Source organism: Coenobita brevimanus, chromosome 87, assembly GCF_032717465.1.
Source record: "Coenobita brevimanus isolate Jiangsu-jjx chromosome 87, ASM3271746v2, whole genome shotgun sequence".
Classification (NCBI taxonomy): Eukaryota; Metazoa; Arthropoda; class Malacostraca; order Decapoda; family Coenobitidae; genus Coenobita; species Coenobita brevimanus.
Genome location: NC_137040.1, coordinates 27127385 through 27147726, shown reverse-complemented (window position 1 = coordinate 27147726; position 20342 = coordinate 27127385). Strand labels below are relative to the sequence as shown.

The 20342-nt window shown below is 41.4% G+C and overlaps 1 protein-coding gene across 4 annotated transcripts in view; it reads left to right on the top strand.

Moving 5' to 3' along the window:
* Nucleotides 1-20342, top strand: part of LOC145410983 (dehydrogenase/reductase SDR family member 12-like) — a 104368-nt gene that overhangs the window by 14690 nt on the left and 69336 nt on the right. For 2 of the 4 annotated variants that reach the window (XM_080281039.1, XM_080281037.1), the window contains exon 2: nt 18105-18601. The exons of the other annotated variants lie outside the window; for them this stretch is intronic. Coding sequence is in view for 1 of the 2 variants with exons in the window: in XM_080281037.1 (XP_080137163.1) it covers nt 18537-18601 (65 nt within the window). In the remaining variant the exon portion in view is untranslated. The remainder of the gene's footprint in view (nt 1-18104; nt 18602-20342) is intronic. 4 annotated transcript variants of the gene reach the window in all.

Sequence of the window (20342 nt, the reverse complement as noted above, 5' to 3'; positions counted from 1 at the left end):
TACTACTACTAACACCACCTAACAACATCACTACTACTGCTACTACTACTACTACTGCTGCTGCTGCTACTACAGTAGTGCTACTACTACTACTACCGCCACTACCAATATTACCACCATCACTCCTACTACTACTATTACTACTTCTACCATAACTATCACCACCATAATCACCACCACCACCATTACTGTAATCACGACTACTAAGATAAAATTTGTCGACCTGGAAGGAATGGGTATAGCATGCAATAGCCCCTTCACTACAAAAGCTCTTCCCAAACCTAAACAGAATTGCTTGAAGACACGAAAAACATAGGCCTAAAACACGTCACGGTATAGAAGGGGTGAATATTCTTCATGTATAACATTTGTTAGCACTCCACTGATATTTATTGAGGCAGTTCGCTCTTTTAAGAACCATCTGTGTATCAGAATATATTTTTATTGCTTTATTTCATGCATTCCTGCCAGCTGGGGTAAAGAGATTACACTGCTCGTTCTTTAATCTCTCTCTCTCTCTCTCTCTCTCTCTCTCTCTATATATATATATATATATATATATATATATATATATATATATATATATATACCGAGTCAGATGACGTATTATCTATCCTATTTTTGCATTTTCCAGGCGATTTTATTCAGTTTACAAAATATGTCTCGTCTGAAAACTGCATCTCACTCATGCAGTTCGAAAGGTTTCTCCATTCTTCATAAAAAGCCTATGAAACTGGGGGGGGAGAGAGAGAGAGAGAGAGAGAGAGAGAGAGAGAGAGAGAGAGAGAGAGAGAGATTATTTAAGTCAAGCGATTACACAGTTTACTAAAAAATTTAATATTTTTTTGGTCATCTGTTTCCGTTCACATATAAACAATTTGGGCTAAGGGATGTGTGGCGGTGTAGAATTGGCGCCTTGCACACCTGTCTGCAGACACAAGTGTGGGGGGCCAGACACACCTGCGCGCGCGCGCACACACACACACACACACACACACACACACACACACACACACACACACACACACACACACACACACACACACACACACACACATACACAATCTCTAGGATAACTGGCTCCTTGAAGGTACAAGCTACACATACGAGTATAAACATGGAATGTAGATACGGTATATTCAGCCCTCACAACCTGCAGACATGTCCAGTCACGTTCATTAAAAAAGGACTCTCATCCACCCGTTGTGTCTGTTGTGGTGTTCACTGATGGTAATATACGAAACTTTTTGCCTTACTGTCTGGTACACTGATGATTTGTGCACCAGGCACTGAGTGAAACAGTTCTGCATCCCACCAGCAGCGGACACTACAGCAGCTAATACGAGCAGGTGTGATTCCATATTTAAAGAACGTGGCTGTACAAGGGTTACATGTATATTCACACGACTGTACAGTAACGCACATAGATTACAAACGTGTACACTTACTATAAAGCATAATACACAAAACACAGGCATTACACAGGGATTATCATACAAAGTTTCAACACAGCTGTATTCATTCACACCAACCGCAATATGACCTTCACCTTTATTCCATTACTATCATACTCGTAAAATGCAACTGCAACACAATCCATCCGTTCTTACACCACGCCACACCACTCAACTCTCACCTCATCCAGTCTGCCATTACTGTAATGCCGCTCCTCACACCACACCACATCACACCACTCCATACCACAACACACAACATGACAGTCACCCCACCCACTCTGCCATCATCACAGTGCCGCTCACACCACAACACACCAGATATTAATCCACTCTGCCATCACTGTAATACCAATCCTTACATCAAACCACGCTCACCTCACGGACACAATACTTCAATCACACACACACACACACACACACACACACACACAAGTAGACAGATAAATAGACAGACAGACAGACAGTTAGAAGCACATGTAAATTTGCATACATTCACGCTTTCATCACACACACACACACACACACACACACACACACACACACACACACACACACACACACACACACACACACACACACAAGATTTTATCACAAACAGCATCAAACACCCCCCCTAAATGCAACAATACATTTGGTATACAATGATACACTTGCACACACACTAGGAAAACATGAACTCTCTCTCTCTCTCTCTCTCTCTCTCTCTCTCTCTCTCTCTCTCTCTCTCTCTCTCTCACATCTAATTGCCAAGATAACTAGATTTCCATAGCAGTTAAATTTATCTCGATTAATTCTGTTTTTCGTATTATTTACTTTGGTTGTGAGACAGTAGTTGTTGCATGATGTACGAAAAAAGCATACAAATTATTTTATGTACAGTACACCCGTTGTGGCACGATGTGTGTGTGTGTGTGTGTGTGTGTGTGTGTGTGTGTGTGTGTGTGTGTGTGTGTGTGTGTGTGTGTGTGTGTGTTTGATATTTTGACATGTCCAAATTGTTTCATCCAGTCTGAGAGATTTTCGAACCAAAAGGACATTACACAACCCTAAATAAAATCGTCTGGGCGGGAATATGAATTTCTGCAAAGAAGACGGCATCATAGTGAAGAGTTCAACCACTTCAGTACATCCATATATTTCTCAAATTATTCCCGTTACCACACGACGATTTCATTCAGCTCTGGAGACATTTTGAAACAGATGTTATATATATATATATATGTGTGTGTGTGTGTGTGTGTGTGTGTGTGTGTGTGTCCTTCATTAACCCTCTCTATTCAGTCTTCTCTTTGCTGAATTAAAAGTCGCTGGGAGGCTGCAAGATTAACATAGCCTTAATTAGCCCTCCTCATTCAGTCTTCCCTTAATAAAGTCTGAAAGAGACAGCAAGAAGCAAGCGAAAAACACGTCCACGAGCTACAGGGGTGAATGGAAATAATAAAAAATCGCTCAAAACACGTCACGAGCAAAAACGGTGAATGGAAATAGTGAAAAATCGCGAAAAACACGTCCACGAGCTACAGGGGTGAATTGAAATACTAAAAAATCACGAAAAACACGTCCACGAGCTGAAGGGGTGAATGGAAATACTAAAAAATCACGAAAAACACGTCCACGAGCTAAAGGGGTGAATGGATGTAGTAAAAAATGGCTAAAACACGTCCACGGACTGAAGGGGTGAATGGAAATACTAAAAAAATAGCTGAAACACGTCCACGGACTGAAGGGGTGAATGGAAATAGTAAAAAAAAAAATCGCGAAAAACACGTCCACGGGCTGAAGCGTGAATGGAAACAATAAAAAAAAAAAGTGAAAAACACGTCCGCGAGCTGAAGGGGTGGTTGTTGGCTGGTTTAGATTCGTCCATTAAATCCATTAGTATGGACACGGGCAGATGAAGCCCGTCAGAGAAATATGCGAATTAGGTGCAATGTTGAAGGGGGGGGGGGGCTGACTGCTGCTGCTGCTGCTGGGGTGCGGCTGCTGGTGGGCTGCTGTGCTGCTTGCTAGGCTGCGGTTGCTGCCGGGCTGCCGCTGCTGCTGCCGCTACGGCTAGGCTGCTATTGCAGCAACCGCCGCCGGCGACCCGAACCCTGAGATAAAGGGTGAATGGAGATAGTAATATATCGTCCACGGACTGAAGAGGTGAATGGAGATAGTCAAAAATCGCGAAAAACACGTCCATGAGTTGCTGGGGTGGAGGTCCAAAATAATCCCGCTGCGGTGTGTCTCAGGGCAAACAAAATCCTCTGGCATTACTAAGAGAAAAATACTACCTACGTCATCGTAGTGAAGAGGAAGAATGTCTTTACTGTTAAGTCCATGGAGATTTTTTTTTTTTCCGATTAGGCCTATTTGTGCTCCTTCCGGACAATTTTAGTCAATTCAGGATTGGCCTCTTGTTTCGACTGGTTTAATGAAGGCTATAATCTAACTCTCCGTTCAAAAACTTTCCACTAAACGGAATTTAGCACATGGTAGTAGAGAGAGAGAGAGAGAGAGAGAGAGAGTCACCGAACCCAAGTTAAGCTGAAGAAAGTTCATTTACGTCCCAAGGGTTGCATTTATTAAAGATTTGATGATATTTTCACGATAAATCAGTAACCTTTTTACTTCACTTGCATCAGAATTATTTATTTTTGTTTTTCGTATTTTTCACTACAGTATTCACTCTAGATCGGCTTTAAGTGAATGGTGGCTATAAGAATGAAAAAACAAGCGACAGTTTTATATTCGACTTTAACTAGAGAAAGTTTGTAATGATGTACCCAAGGATTGTGCGCCCAGGGAAGCAGGATCTGCAAATGTTTACACCCACCGTCCGAAAGTGTGACTCCCATGTCGGAATTCTCGTCGGGTAAGGAAGCTTCTTCCCAAGCTAATTATTTTTGGAATATGGCTTGTTAATATCTTTTTTGTACATTATTAAATATGCAAAATATGGTGATACTGGTGGGTTTTATGTTACACAAAAGGGGATAGTAAAGTTTAATGAGCAAAATAAATCGCTTAGGAACAGGTGTTTCTTCCTTAACTGACGATAATACGGGCTCCTGTGTTCGATTTTTCTGCCAACACTTCAACGCCATTTTATTGCACTGACTTTTCCTTAGGTGAGGGAAACCGTTCATCGAAAGCTGGAAATATATGTTGTTTATTGTTGATCAGTATGTGACTAACTGTTCTTTCATTATTATTATTATTATTATTATTATTATTATTATTATCACAGAAACAACAACTACAACAACAACAACAACAACAACAACAACAACTACTACTACTACTACCATCACTACTACCTACTACTTCCAGTACTATCATCATCATCATTACTGGTGCACAGATGGGACTTTCTTGAACATAATAAGACGGCCTGTCGTCATGCAAAATAAAACACAAAGTAGGTATGACTCAGCAAAAAGTTTAATCCAATACCTCAGCACCATATTAACCCTTCAGTTTATTACCTTATTATATATTCTGTCTGGCTATCTCCATACAAGTTTATTCAGCTTAGGGAAGACCTCTCGTGCTGAAGAAATTATTGAACGCATTTTCTACCGTCAAAAATACGTCTCTCATAAACTTTACTTAATCATCTTAGAGAGAGATTGAAAAAAAAAAATACATCCTGGGAGTCAAGTAACTAACCTTTTAGCCCAAGGACATGATTTTTTTATTCATTTATTATTTTTCTCTTTCTACCTGTCGGTGATTTAACAAGGCCAAGGGAAGATCTTTTGTAGCTGCGATTACTGGAGGCTTTATTTACCCCCCCCAACCCTCGAAAGAATAATGGTGGGCTGCAAAATGGGTCAATTTCAGCCTATGGTCCACCGGGTTTACGTTTGGATGAGCCTGGGACAACAGCAGAAACAATTAACCCGATAACGTCATTTGATATTATATTCTTGCTACAATCACACGAGTTGATTTAGCTTTCTGGAGGCCTCTTGTAGTGAGGGATCTTCTGTTTTGAATATCTCCGAAGCGAGAGAGAGAGAGAGAGAGAGAGAGAGGCACTCTAAATGCTGTCACGTGCTCTCCGGTGCTGACAACAGAAGCAAGGCAGCGAAATTCATGTAACTTTTTTATTGCTCTTGTCATGTGATTTTGTGGTCTCGTTAACCCTCTGAACTAAAAGAGGGTGCTTCCTAACTTGAATAATATCGTCTGGAGTAGGAAAGAATATACACACACACACACACACACACACACACACACACACACACACACACACACACACACACACACACACAGACGATTTCAATTCAAAAGCGTTGTCCCTTTCATCACCACGACGTCCTGTCTTGATGATGATGACACATAATCTAATAAGCCTAACAAAACAAAAATTAGTATCTGGATAATACTACATGTACAGTAATTCAATACGGCATTTAACACGCGATACCTATTGTTGTTTTCACTCCCTCCCCCCTGGCCTAAATAATGGATAAAGCTACGATAACTAACTCCTTCTGACCAATGACGTATTTATTCTAGCTAACAAGAGACTGTTTTATTTAGCAACTGGGGAGATTACATAGGACCATTATTGATTAATCCCTTCAGAACAAGAGGGCTTTTCTGAGCAAGATAAAATTCGATTGAAGATAGCCTAAGCTAAGGTAATCCGTCATCGCGAAGGTGTTGATAGCACGTAATAATTGTAATAATGATAATAATAGTAATAATAAATGATAATAATGATAATAATAATAACAATAACGACGATAATAACAATGAAAGTAATAATAATAATAATAATAATAATAATAATAATAAAATATCATCTATAGCTCACCATTAAGCATGCACAATACTATAAACTAATAGGACAAAAATAAAATTCTCTTTGATAGTAAATAGTTAATTAGGTGTTGAGATAAACTAATTAAACACAAAAGCTTTTGGATAATCGCTCAGGAAATTAGTTCGCTATAGACTGGTAATTAATCCTGCTATAGTTAGAAAAATCCTGTTAATCCTGTAATCCCTTAATGTTCGGTACAACTCTAGTGCAGTATCACCACACCACTTTATTCTGCTTAGGATAAAGACAAGTAAGGAAGTTCCCTAACACTTCATCCTAAGCGATTTATTTCACTTGTTACTATCCTCAACTGTGTCAATTAAATTATTTAAATACCACCGCTTTCCGCCTAAATAACATACACATTAATATTAACACTACAATAATTCGCTAAGGAATGGATGCTACGGAGATTCCTTAACCGATGAGAAATAAGGCTAACCATCTCATGCTCGGAACAACTCTGCTATTCACTTCCAGCTGACCTCAGACGATTTTATTCATCTGAGAGTGAGTCATAGGTGTGTGAGAAGTAAGAGGTGTGAGTGGTTAGTCAGGCTGGCCACCCCTCCCTCCCTTATCGTGGTATTATCGCTCTTATCAGCTTATCAGGACTCAACCCCCCTGTGTTCCTTGTGTGCGGGCCTCTTGATACGCTATCTGTCGCCATTGCTACCAACCTGCACCACACACACACACACACACACACACACACACACACACACACACACACACACACATTATTCATCATCATTAATACCGTCATCGCCATCGTATCGTTTAACCAGCAACATCATCATCATCGCTATTCTTTTCAACATCATAACCATCGCCATCATCGTTGCCTCCACCATCACAATGTTCAATCATCATTAGTGCTTTCATAAAACCATCATCATCATCATCATCATCACCATCATCATCTGCTTCCCCACGTTAAGGGATGACGAAATCTAAGGCAAGTTTCTCTCTCTCTCTCTAGCCATTGATCACAAGACAAAGGAACCTCTAACAATATCGCCTCTGCCCCCCGACTTCCTTCCTGCACCGTAGAATGTACAGTCACGGCTAACAGTTCCTTTACACAGACTCTATGCTCAATCTCTGTTTGTTTATCTATCTATCTGTCTATCTATCTGACTAGCCATATTGTGTTGTTTATAAGTATTTTGCATTTCATCTTGCCACCACAGGTATCTAACCATACTGTATGTGCGTGTGTTCCCTGGGGCGCAGTAACATTGTTTTATTATCATTATTATTTCCTCTCCAGCCTTCTTTCCTTCCATTCTCTTCTGTCTTTCTTTCCTTGTCCTTCTGCCTACGGGTGACTTTATGCTCCCTCTTCTGTCTTTCTTTCTTTCATTCTTTCCTCTTCCTTCAGCCTGTGGGTGACTCTACACTGAGTGACAAGCCAAATGGTTTCCTGTACACCAGGAAAGCATTTACTACGTTGGGTGGTAACCATATAACCAGATTTTGGCGCCTAGTGGTTTTAGTGGATAATTATTGCGCTCCAATCGGATTGAGCCGGTGAAGGTTTATATCCAAGGGATGGTTGGGGTCTATTGCTCACGTAATGCCACTCAGGGATGAGTGAGGTTGGTCACTCTCAAATGTCAGGACCAAATGCCTAGCCCCAGGCTCCTACGCTCCTCATGGGGCAACGTAGGATTGGATGATGGATGGAATGGATTATTATTATCATCATTTCCATCAAACTGCGACAAAGTCTAATCGTATCATCCTACATTCATCAGCATTAATCAGATAAGCTGGAAACTAGCGTTAATAATTGGATGCCTTAGAACTATTTAGGATGACAGACCCAAATGAGATAACAATATAATCCGTAATAACAAAACGAGCTGGAATACTGAATGAAGTGGGGTGAGACGATGAGAGGGCAGCTTGATGACGGACAGGGTAGCAGAGTGATTTGTTTGTGGTCACCCTTTCTGGGATTAAGGCGTATGTGGCTTTAGATAGACAGACAGATAGATAGAGATATGCTCATAAAAAGATAAATACAGTATACTGAGAATAACTGATTGACAATGAAAAGCATGCATAAATACATACATACATACATCACAGCAGTTACTTCATCAAACAAGGGATTAGACTATGGCACACCTAATGTCTGACTTGGTTCGTATCTCTGACTGTGGTAAAAATAATCTTGTTTTCAATGCATCAAAAACTCAGTTCTTACATCTTTCAACCCGACAAAATCTTCCGCAAAGTAGTGTCATCTAATTTTAAACAAAATCCAACTCAGTCCTGCATCATCTCTAGACATACTTGGGGTATCACTCTCTCAGGATATATCTTGGAAAGATCATATTACCTCTCTTGTAAAATCTGCTGTGCGCTAAGCCGACTCTGTGTCTTCTTTACCCCTGCACAGTTGTTGACTTTCTACACGGGTTTTATCCGCCCCTGTGTAGGGTCCAACTCACACGTGTGGGGAGGCTCCCTACATGCAGCTCTTCTCAACAAGGTGGAGTCAAAGGCTTTTCATCTCATTAGCTCTCCTGCTTTTACTGACTCCCTTCAACCTCCGTCTCATCGCCACACTGTTGCACCTTTATCTCTTTTCTATCGCTGCTTCAATGGTCACTGCTGATCTGAACTGTCTGCCTGCATCCTTCCACCCTGCGGCTGGTGTGTAGCACCCGTCAAGCAACAAACTCTCATCCCGTTTCTGTCCAACTCTCTAATGCAAGACTTAACCATTACTCCCAGTCCTTCATGCATGCAACAGGTCAACTGTGGAACCGTCTCCCTCTCTCTGTATTTCCTACTGCCGATGATCTCCCGTCTTTCAAACGCAGTGTGTCCAGGCTTCTCGAAACGAATGGATTTTAAACATGGCTCTTTGTTAACTTGTTTTTGTTTTATTCTTGGAGGGAAGTTTTGTGGTCTCCTGGCCTTTGGTTCCTTCTATCTTGCATAAAAAATGAAAACAACATACATACCTCATGCAAACATAATAAACTGATAGACAGAATATTCCATTTTAATTTCGGAGGATCACACGTGTAATGAAATTAATTACCTGGGCTAACAGTATTTTGTAACACATGTACTAGGCGTTGGGAATGTCACATCTCTGAACCCAACACACCAGAGACTTTTAACACCAGCAGTGAGAGAGAAACAGCCCATATATACAGTATATATATATATATATATATATATATATATATATATATATATATATATATATATATATATATATATATATATATATATATATATATATATATACTGTATACATACACACACACACACACACACACACACACACACATATATATATATATATATATATATATATATATATATACTACCCCCTCGGGGTAGGGTTTTTTTTTCAAGAATACTCCCCCAGTATCCCTGCTTGTCGTAAAAGGCGACTAAAAGGGTTGGCGGAGGGTTAGTGCCCCTCCCCGGAAAACAATTAACTAAAAAAACAAACAATAAGCCTCGGACAAGGACTGACCAAACGATGACGACCAAGGACCGGACGAAGACATGGTTTTTGGAACCTAGAATGTAAGCGGAGCGAATGATGAGGTGAAAGAGAGAGGGATTGTCCAGGTGCTTGAGGGTGCGAAAGTGGATGTATGTGGAATAACTGAAACAAAATGGAGAGGAGAAAATGTGAGAGAATGGGAGTATGGATGTGGTATATGTGCAGGAGTAGGTGAGGATGAGAGGGCAAAGGAAGGAGTATGTATAGTTGTGAGTAAAAGATGGAAGAGGAGCATAAGACAGTATGGATCAGTTGGGTCAAGGATTGTGTGGGTAAAGTTGAAAGTTGGAATACAAATGTGGGTGATTGTGTGTGTGTATGCGCCAACGCAAGATCGTGCTAGAAGAGTGAGAGAAGAGTTCTGGACAAATGTAGAAGTGTGCATGGATAAGTTTGGAAGGAATGAGAGAGTGTTTTTGATCGGTGATATGAATGGTAATGTTGGGAATGTGAAGGTGGATGGAATAGTTGGTGAGTGGGGTGTGCCTGCTGAGATAGATGAGAATGGGAGTGCGTTAGTGGACATTTGTGCTGGGAGGGGGTTGGTGATAGCCAATACCCTCTTCAGGCATAAAATGATCCACAGGTATACATGGCGAGTGATGAGAAGGGTGGGTGGTGAACTGAATGAAAGGAAGGCAATGATTGATTATGTGTGTGTGGATGAAAGGATGCGAAGTTGTGTAATGGATGTAAGAGTTTATAGAGGTTGGAAGAGTGGACTTTCTGACCACTACTTGGTGGTGGCCAGAATTAGAATTCAAGTAGGATGGAGGAATAGAAGAAGGGAAAGACGGGAGGAAGGAGTAGTTGCAAGGAGAGTGGAAAGGTTACAAGAGGATGAGAAAATGGCAGAGTATAAGAGAGAAGTGGAGGAACGATTGGGCAAATATGAATTGGAGCAGATGTGAGACGTGGAAGGTGTGTGTAGGATATTTACAGAAGAAATATGTGCAGCATGTGATGTGGTGTGTGGAAGGAAGAGAAGACGGAGGGGGGTGCAAGGAACAGCGTGGTGGAATGAAGAGGCGAAACAGGCTGTGGCACAAAAGAAGAAAGCATACAATGAATGGATGAGAAATAGGGGCGTGGAAGAAGTTGAGAGGCGGAAGAGAGAGTTATATGTAGAAAGAAAGAGAGAGGTGAAAAGATTAGTAAGAGAGAGTAAGAAAAGAGTGGATGAGGAATTTGGAAGGAATTTGAGTGTAAAGTGGAGGGACTGTAAGAAAATGTTCTGGAAAGAGGTGAAAAGAGTAAGACAGGGTGGAAGTGAAGTTAGCAGGTGAGTGAAAGATAAAAATGGTAGATTACTAGTGGAGAAGGGAGAAAAAGTGAGCAGATGGAGAGAACACTTTAAGGATTTGTTGAACATAGAGGATGGAAGCAATGCGAGTATAAGTGGCTGGGGAATGGGTGGGAGAAGGAGGGAGGTGAGAAGACAGGAAGAAATCAGTAGGATAGAAGTTGTGGAAGCAATGAAGAAAGTTAAATCGGGGAAAGCCCCAGGAACTGATGGAAGTGTGTGGTGAAATGCTGAAGCATGGGGGAGAGATAGTAGCAGAATGGATGTGGAAGATGTGCAGATTGGCCTGGGAGGAAGGTAGAGTCCCGGAGGATTGGAAGTCAGGTATAATTATTCCCTTGTACAAAGGAAAAGGGGAAAAAGAAGTGTGTGGTAATCACAGAGGCATTTGTCTTCTTAGTATGATAGGAAAAATGTATGGTAGGTTACTTACTGACAGAGTTAGAGAAAGAACAGAGAAATTAGCTGGAGAAGAACAGGGAGGCTTTAGGAAGGGAAGAGGTTGTGTAGATCAGATATTCATTCTTAGATCTTTAATTGAAAAGTTTCTAGAGAAGGGAAAGAAGTTGTATTCGGCTTTCATGGATTTGAAGAAAGCATATGACAGGGTGGATAGACAAGGATTGTGGAAAGTGTTAAGAATATATGGAGTAGATGGGAAGTCGCTGAATGCTGTGAAGAGTATGTACGATGGTGCAAAGGCTGCAGTGCGTGTGGATGGTGAACTAAGTGAATTTTTCTCTTTGAAAGTTGGGTTGAAACAGGGATGTGTCATGTCTCCATGGTTGTTCAATCTGTACATGGATGGGGTAATAAAAGAGGTACAAGGTAGGGTAGTGGACGTTGAAGTGGCCCTGGTGAGAGAGGATAGTGTTTGGAAACTCCCTGTACTGTTGTTTGCAGATGATACTGTGTTGTTGAGTGAAGACGAAGGGGAGCTGCAAGGCTTGGTGGATGAGTTTGGGAGAGTGTGTAAGAAATGTAATCTAAAGGTGAATGTAGGGAAGAGTAAAGTGATGGTCTTTGAGAGAGGTGAAGTCAGTGAATGTACAGCGAGGTTGGATGGTGAGGAATTGGAAAATGTGAGTACGTTTAAGTACTTGGGTAGCGTGATGAGTAAGGATGGAGGTTTGGAGGGTGAAGTGCTTGAAAGGGTACAGCAAGGAGAAAGGTTGCCGGTTCTTTGAAAGCAGTGATAAGTAACAGGGAAGTGAGCATGGAAGTGAAAAAGTTACTACATGACAGTATTGTGATACCAACTCTAACGTACGGAAGCGAAGCTTGGACGTTGTTGGAAGGACACAAGTCAAGAGTGAGAACAGTGGAAATGAGTTATTTAAGAGGAGCCTGTGGAGTCACATGGAGAGACAGGCTGATGAATGAGGATATAAAGGAGCGTTGTGGTGTTGACGTGCATGCGATAGGAAGCGTTATGAGGAACACACTGAGGTAGTTTGGCCATGTGGAGAGGATGGAGGGTGAAAGACTGACGAAGAAAGTGTATTTGAGTGAGGTGGAGGGGGAAAGAGGGAGGGGGAGGCCGAGGATGAGATGGAGGGATGGGGTGGAGAGGTATATGAGAGAGGGGGGTGTGAGTTGGGAGCAGGGCAGTGAAATGGCGGGGGACAGAGCGACTTGGAGGCGATTTGTTTGTGGCCACCCCAAACGGGATTGAGGCGTCTGGCAATATATATATATATATATATATATATATATATATATATATATATATATATATAACTGGGCAGGAAATAGGAAGAAAACACTAGGAATATATCATCGTACTGAAAGAACTAAAAGGAGTAGGTGATACACTGATGGTGTGGATGTATGGGAAAGTGTTGAAAATATCTTGAGATTATTTGCCCTGGTGGAGAACGGGAAATGAGAGACTGACTAGGAGAGTATGTGTGAGTGAGGTGGAGAGGGAGACGGGGAAAGGGACAACGATGATGATGTGGAGAGATGGAGGTGGATGGGTGAATGAGGGTGGTGTGTAAGTTGGAGGGAGGGTATTGATGGCGGTGGACAGGAAGGATTGATGGAGGACTGACAGACAGAGAGAGCTATAAACAGATGGACAGGTAGGTAGATAGGAAGGTAATGACAGATAGATAGGTAGGCAGGTACCGGTAGGTAAAGACTGTTAAACAGTAAGGCAGATAAATAGATGAATAAACACTTTGCCAGAGAGACAGAAAGATGGACGGACAAATGGGTGGCTGAATACATACATATTTACATACATATATTTATAGAAAAGTTACAGACATAAACAAATAGACAGACAGACAAATAAATAGCCAGATGTTTACCCCAGCCCTCCTGTACTACCACACCTAAATCCAAATACACCTGTCTCAACACAGCCCTCTCGCCACACCTTCATCTCAAAGGGCTGTATTCCTAGTGCCATGGCAGGCTTCGTTACTCCTCTTCCTTGGACACTGATTTCTTTTACACCTGAACGTTATCTTGCATGTCAGTTATATCGTTTTATTATCGACACAATTTTGCATCCATCACATAACAGAGGATTTTGAAGTGTGATGGGCAGAATTAATCGCTAAAGGAGCTACGAAATCTCCAAAACCACTTAAATCGCCCTCATTTTTATTTTCCCTTACATTACACTCTCCCTTATTCGCTGATGATGATCATGATCATGATCATCATCATCTTCATCATTAGCGTCATCATCATAACAGTAGTGGTAGTAGTAGTAGTAGTAATAGTAGTAGTAGTAGTAGTAGCAGTAGTTAGTAGTAGTAGTTAGTAGTAGTTAGTAGTAGTAGTAGTAGTAGTAGTAGTAGTAGTAATATAATAATAATAATAATAATAATAAATAAGCCGACAGTATGACCAAAATAATAAATAGCTCAAGTGAAGGATTATTTCTAGCCCCTTCTCTGCACAGGTTTCCCATGAGCTACATGAGATGGTCTGACGGTAGCACGAATAAACTTAGTGAGGGAGAGAGAGAGAGAGATTTCATCCTTGTTTAACACCATTCAACTTTATTCGTACTTAGCAAGACTTTCAATTACTGAAGTCGTTAGCCGCTCTCTCTTTACTTACCCCAGATCTCCATCCTTCTGTAAATTATTTCACGTAGGTCAGTGGCAGAAGAAAAAAAAATACTATGGTTCTACATCCTTTTCACAGCACTACTTCGAGACTAGCATCGTATTCTAGTGTTAATCAATTTTTACATCTCGGTATTCACGATGGAGAGATGACAATTTTGGCCGAAGTTAGCGAGTACAGTGCAATATCTACCCCTTCCGGTTCGAATATTCTCTCCAAAGATGAACAGAATCGTCTGGAGATAGGAAAAACACAACAGTAAATACGGAATGAAAGTCTTAACATTCTAAAAACATGGACAAAATATTTTGATGTATAAAGCAGCCTGTGATGTATGTGCATATATTAACCTTGGTATATTTTTAGAAATTTAGATACTTAGTGTTACCCTTTTTTTCTGTACTCGAAATTATATAAAACGGCGTTATATCGGGTCTTATGATTTTGAGCTTCAGTTTGAACGAAGTTCGCCGAATATTTTGCCTCGTCTGCTCCTCGCTTTCCTATGGTGTACCTTTTTCAGTCTAGCTTGACTTAAAATTGTCGTCTTTCCATCTCTGATGCCGAGTTGTAACAAGAGAATAACACTTGATTAGGAAGCTAGTCAAGAAGAAGTGCTATGACAAGGATGCGGCGCAGTAGCCCTGTTTTTTCTGCCACTGAACTACGTGAAATAAGCTGCAAAAGGACAAAAATCCGGTAAAGGTAAAAACGGTACACTATTCCTAAACGAAGAGTGAGGCTCTCCCCACAGATATCCTTTCTGATACGATGCGTTAGGGGAGAACTGACTGACATGCCCTACGTGTGAAGTAGACGCACTGGAACAATACAGTACACGAACTTTTGTCCAACTTGACCCTGTGGCAGCGTAGGGCTTCTGTGTGCTGAGTGAACTTGCTATGCGTTAGCTGAAATAAAGCACCAAGTTCCGTCAACGCTGTGAAAGGGTTGACAATAGGGATTCATTTTAACACCTGCACTACATATGGCTTCTCCCGGATGCATAAATTCGCCTCCAGTTAGTAATACTTGAATATCTAAATCTGAATATCGCCTGTAGTTAGTACTACAATACCTGAGTATCTAAGTCTGAATATCGCAATACAAGGGTCAATAGAACCCCCCGACTCTGAAATCGGCTCATTTTTCATATTCCCTGACCCCAGAGACGAGCCATTTTTTAAGATGGGGGGGGGGGGAATGCTGTAAAGTTTTGAACAGTAACTACTGACTCATAAATACCGATAAGTAAACAAACCGTAAATAATGACTTCAGAGAACCCAGTGATGCGATTTTCAGATCTCAACAAGTTTTTCAGAATATTATTTTTAAGTTTCATAGTTATTCGACTAAAACGTACAGTACAATGATACAACTGTTCTCACCACTTCATCTCTATCATCGCATCACATGACACATCTTTCATCGATCCGCCACCTCACGCCTGATTTACTGCACACCTGTACTATCATCTATATTGTTTATTTAGGTACTTTATTTTAAACACATGGAAAATCTCTCTCTCTCTCTCTCATAATTATCCTATGATCTCTTTAACCACACTCTTTACTACACTCTTCCTACATGCCTATCTGTCTCTCTACAGCCAGCCGCCTGAATCCTGCAAGGGGTGGCCGCAAGCAAATCGCCTCCATGTCGCCCTATCCCCTGCCATTTTGCTGCCCTCCCCCCAGCTCACACACCCCTCTCTCATATACCTTTCCACTCCATCCCTTCATCTCATCCTCGATCTCCCCCTCCCTCCCCCCCCACATCACTCACATAAATTCTCCTCGTTAGTCTCTCGCTCTCCATCCTCTCCACGTGGCCAAACCACCTCAACGTACTTCTCACGCTTTCTCTCACATCCACCTCCACACTACAACGCTCCTTCACTTCCTCATTTGTCAGTGTCTCTCCATGTAACTCCACATGCTCCTCTCAAATAACTCATTACCACTGCTCTCACTCTTGACTTGTGTCATTCCGACAAGGACCAAGCTCCACTTCCGTACGTTACTGTTGGTAGCACAATACTGCCATGCAGCTTATTTTTTACTTCCATGCTCACTTCCCTATTTCTTATCACTGCTGTTAAAGAACCTGCAATCTTTCTACCCAGCCGTACCCTTTCAAGCACTTCATCCTCTAAATTTCCATCTTTACTCATTACACTACCCAAGTAAATGCACTCACATTTTCCATTTCCTCACCATCCACCCTCACTGTGCATTCAGTGACTTCATTTCTCTCCAAGACCACAACTTTACTCTTCCCTACATTCATCTTCAGATTCCGTGTCTTACACACTTTCACAAACTCATTCACCAAACCTTGAAATTCCCCTTCGTCCTCACTTAACAATACAGTATCATCTGCAAACAACGGAACAGGCGTTTTCAAACGCTGCCCTCTCTCATTATGGTCGCTCCAACACCCACAAGCCACTGTAATTAAAATGCCACTAATCCCAAGTTACTCACTGCCTAATCACGTCAGTAACTTATCTGAGATTAGAATGCATTGTCATTGTCTGCTCAACATCACCTCATCTACTGTAATCAGCCCATTCAATATCTAGTTCTTGCTACCACCAGGTGATTTTATGCAGCTTAGGAAGATTTGTTATTTTATTTTACATGCTGGCTGCTGGTTTTACTTAGCTTATGGGGTGCTGGAGGGCGACGCCTTCATGTGATGGCAACGATATAACCAGGTCGCTCAACTGCCTGGATATACAAACATCCCTCAGCTACTCCCTGTCCTCCAAAAAGAGGATGGTGAACTGCAGAAAATTAGCTTAAGCCCGTAGTCCACCAGGATCACGTTTCAGATGAACCTGAGGCTGCTACTACTACTATTACTACTACTACTACAACTACTACTACTTCTAATACTACAACTACTACTACTTCTACTACTACTACTACTACTATACTGTTTACCCTTCCAACTTGATGATGCATTTAGTTACCTTATTCTTGTTACACCCAGATGATTGTACTCCTCTTCGAGAACTGTTGAGATCTGAAAATGAAGTAATCTGTTATGAAGTAACTAACGAAAGCTGTATTTAACCCCTTCAGCCCGAGAAGCCTCTCTTGAACAGAGTAAAATCTCCTGAAGACTAAAAAAAAAAGGGGGGGGGGGAGGGAGATAAGGAAAAAGGACGCCATCATACTGCAGGGATGAAAATAATGCACAGGATTATCTATTACCTTCTTATCACACCCAGGCTACAGTATTTTATTCACAGGGCGGAGACGCCTTCATGTACTGAGATAAGCAAATTTCCATCACCCTTTTCAGTACAGTGGTTTTAAACTCTTTTAATCCAATTACATTTTAATTCTTTCTATTGCCCGTCGATTCGATTTAGCTCAGATTTCATGTAGCAAAGACATATAATATTTTTTTCCATCACTCCCAAACGTCTCTTCTTAAATGCATAAAGCCGTTTGGAGAGCAAAAATAATTCCATGATATATGTCACTCACTGGATTCAAGAGATTCATTTATTTCTGCAGCCGTCAGATACTTTTATACCTCTTAGAGGAGATGTTTTGTGCTAAAGAGATTCATAGTCCACCCAGTGTACGAATATCAGATAGACAAGAATATACAGAGTCCGCCAAAAGTAGTGCAGAGGTTTTAGTTCAGAGTAAAGGACATCAAGCATACCAGCAAGACTTAGGTAAATTTGTAACACAGTTCTGGAATATTTTGGTTTATTTTTGACATCCAATTATCCCAAAATAATGTCAAAATTGATCTAAGCCTGACTGATGCGTTTTATGACCTTCACACTAAATTTTGGTGGATCTTGTATAAATAAATGAATAAAAAAATACAAAAAAAGATTATAATTTACTCTTTCCTCTTCTCCACCACAGGAAGGGATCAAAGAAAAAGAAGCGATCGGGAGAAAAGAAGACCCGAAAGAAGAGGAAGACGAAAACGGCAGAAAGTGCAGAGAAAGGCGCACACAGAAGAAAAGAACGTGAGAAAAGTGAAAATACAATAAGTGGACAACAGAAACGCGGGAAAATGCTGTGAGAGGAAAGTTAGAACGAGTAAAAGAACGAGAGAAAATAAAACGAGGGAGGAGGAAGACGAAAAGGGAGACGATTTAAAGTGAAAGAAGAGGGGAGAAAGAAGGAAGAGAGAGTGAGAAGAAAGAAAAGAGAGAAGAGAAAGACTACAAGGGAGGCGACTGAGGGTGAAAGAGGAGGGGAGAAGGGAGAAGGGGGAGTGAAGAGGAAGAGGAGAGAGAAGACGAAGTGTAAGAAGACTAACAGAAGAGTGCCAACCCATACACCTTCAAGATGACCTCCTCTTCGTGGTACCGCCGCTCCGTGTGGTCATACAAGGGCAACAGAGAATATACCAGGTGAGGTGGGGGTGTCGGGGGAGGAGGAAGAGAAGGTGAAGTGAAAAGAAGGTGAGGGGGGAAAGTGGGGGAAGGAGGAAAGAAAGGATAGACGGGAGGATGCAGGAAGGTAAAGGGAAGAGGGAGGGGGAAGCAGATAGGGTAAGAAGTGGGAGAAGGGAGAAGAGCGAGTAGATAAAGGAAGGAGAAAAACTGGCTGAAGGGATGGAAAGGAATGGATAGAGAAGGAAAAGTGGAGATAAAGAGGGGATGGAGTGGGCGCAGGAAGGGAAAAATGGAAGAGGGTGGAGGGGTCGGGAGAGGGAAGTGGCAAAAGGTAAAATAAAAGAACAGAGGACGTAAGAGATGGGAAGTCAAAAGGAGAGAGAGAGAGAGAGAGAGAGAGAGAGAGAATTTGGGGGGGAGAGGAGAAGTGAAAGAGAGTGGAATGAGACGAGAAGTGTGAACGAGGGGCAAGAGGACAGGAGGAATAGGGTGGGAGGAGGAGAGAAAGAGACGTGAGGGAGGTGAAGAAACGGGGGAGTGGAGGAAATCGCAGTGAGGGAGGGTGATAAAAAGAGATTAGAGTGTGAAGAAACTATGTACAAAAGAAAGGAGGGAGGAGGGAGATGTCACTGTGAGATGAGATGCAAGGATTATTTTTAAGGTGTGAAATGCCAGTTAATTATTCGCTAAGGAAATATTAAACAGCTTCCTTAACACTTTCAGGCCGATGACGTAATGGAAAGTTGATTTTTGCCACCCCCTGACACATGTATTCAGCCTTCGATAAACTCCTATTCAGTGGGTTAATGAAGGCTTTATCTAACTCCTGAAGTTCGAAAAGTGTATCCTAAACAAAATAATGTCATCTGAAGGTAGCAGGAATAAAAGAGATAAAGGTAATCGGATTCCAGGTGTAAAATTCTGAACAATGAAGTCAAAAGTGCCCAATCACTAACATGGCCAGGGATTCAGTCAAAAAATATCCTGACCTCTTCTTACAATAATGAAGTATCTGCAGGTGAATTATTATTAGACATTGCTCTGTATGGTCATATTTTTCCTTAAATACTGACTCTGGTCGTACACTGTAATAATAATAATTCATTCATTCATTCATCCATTCATTGCCAGACGCCATGTATCCCAAACGGGGTGGTCAAGGGCTTAGAGTTAATTGTTTTACAGGGAGGGGCACTAATCCTCCACCAACCCCACTTGACACGTAGGGATGCCAACAGCATCTGGTGTTCCCAGGCGGTCACCTACCTTGCTAGGTTAAGTTTTTATATAACCACGTGATCATGATCTTTGACCCAGTGTTCTCAAAAACCATGTCAACCTCTGGAATGACCCTCAACACTTCCAACAAGTTTATTTAAAATCCTATGAAAACTCTTTGAACTGCTTTATTCATACAAAAACACATACACATACATACCACATATACATACTGTACATACAGAAACACACTTTGAGCAAAACATACCACCTATTTTCACTTTGCGAGAGCGGGTGTAATAATTCACAGCCCTCAAAATGTGGAGAAACTTTACCGCATCAACCAGCATAATACTTATAGGGGTAAGAAACATAAGAAATAACAACTCATCCATCAGCTAATCAACGAGACGCCTTACAAAAATACAACATTACGTTATCTTATTATACGCCAGCTGTACACCTGATAGCCTTCACACTAGTAATCACCCATACACACTTATACACATCATTTCCTCAACGGGCTCTGGCTTTTACA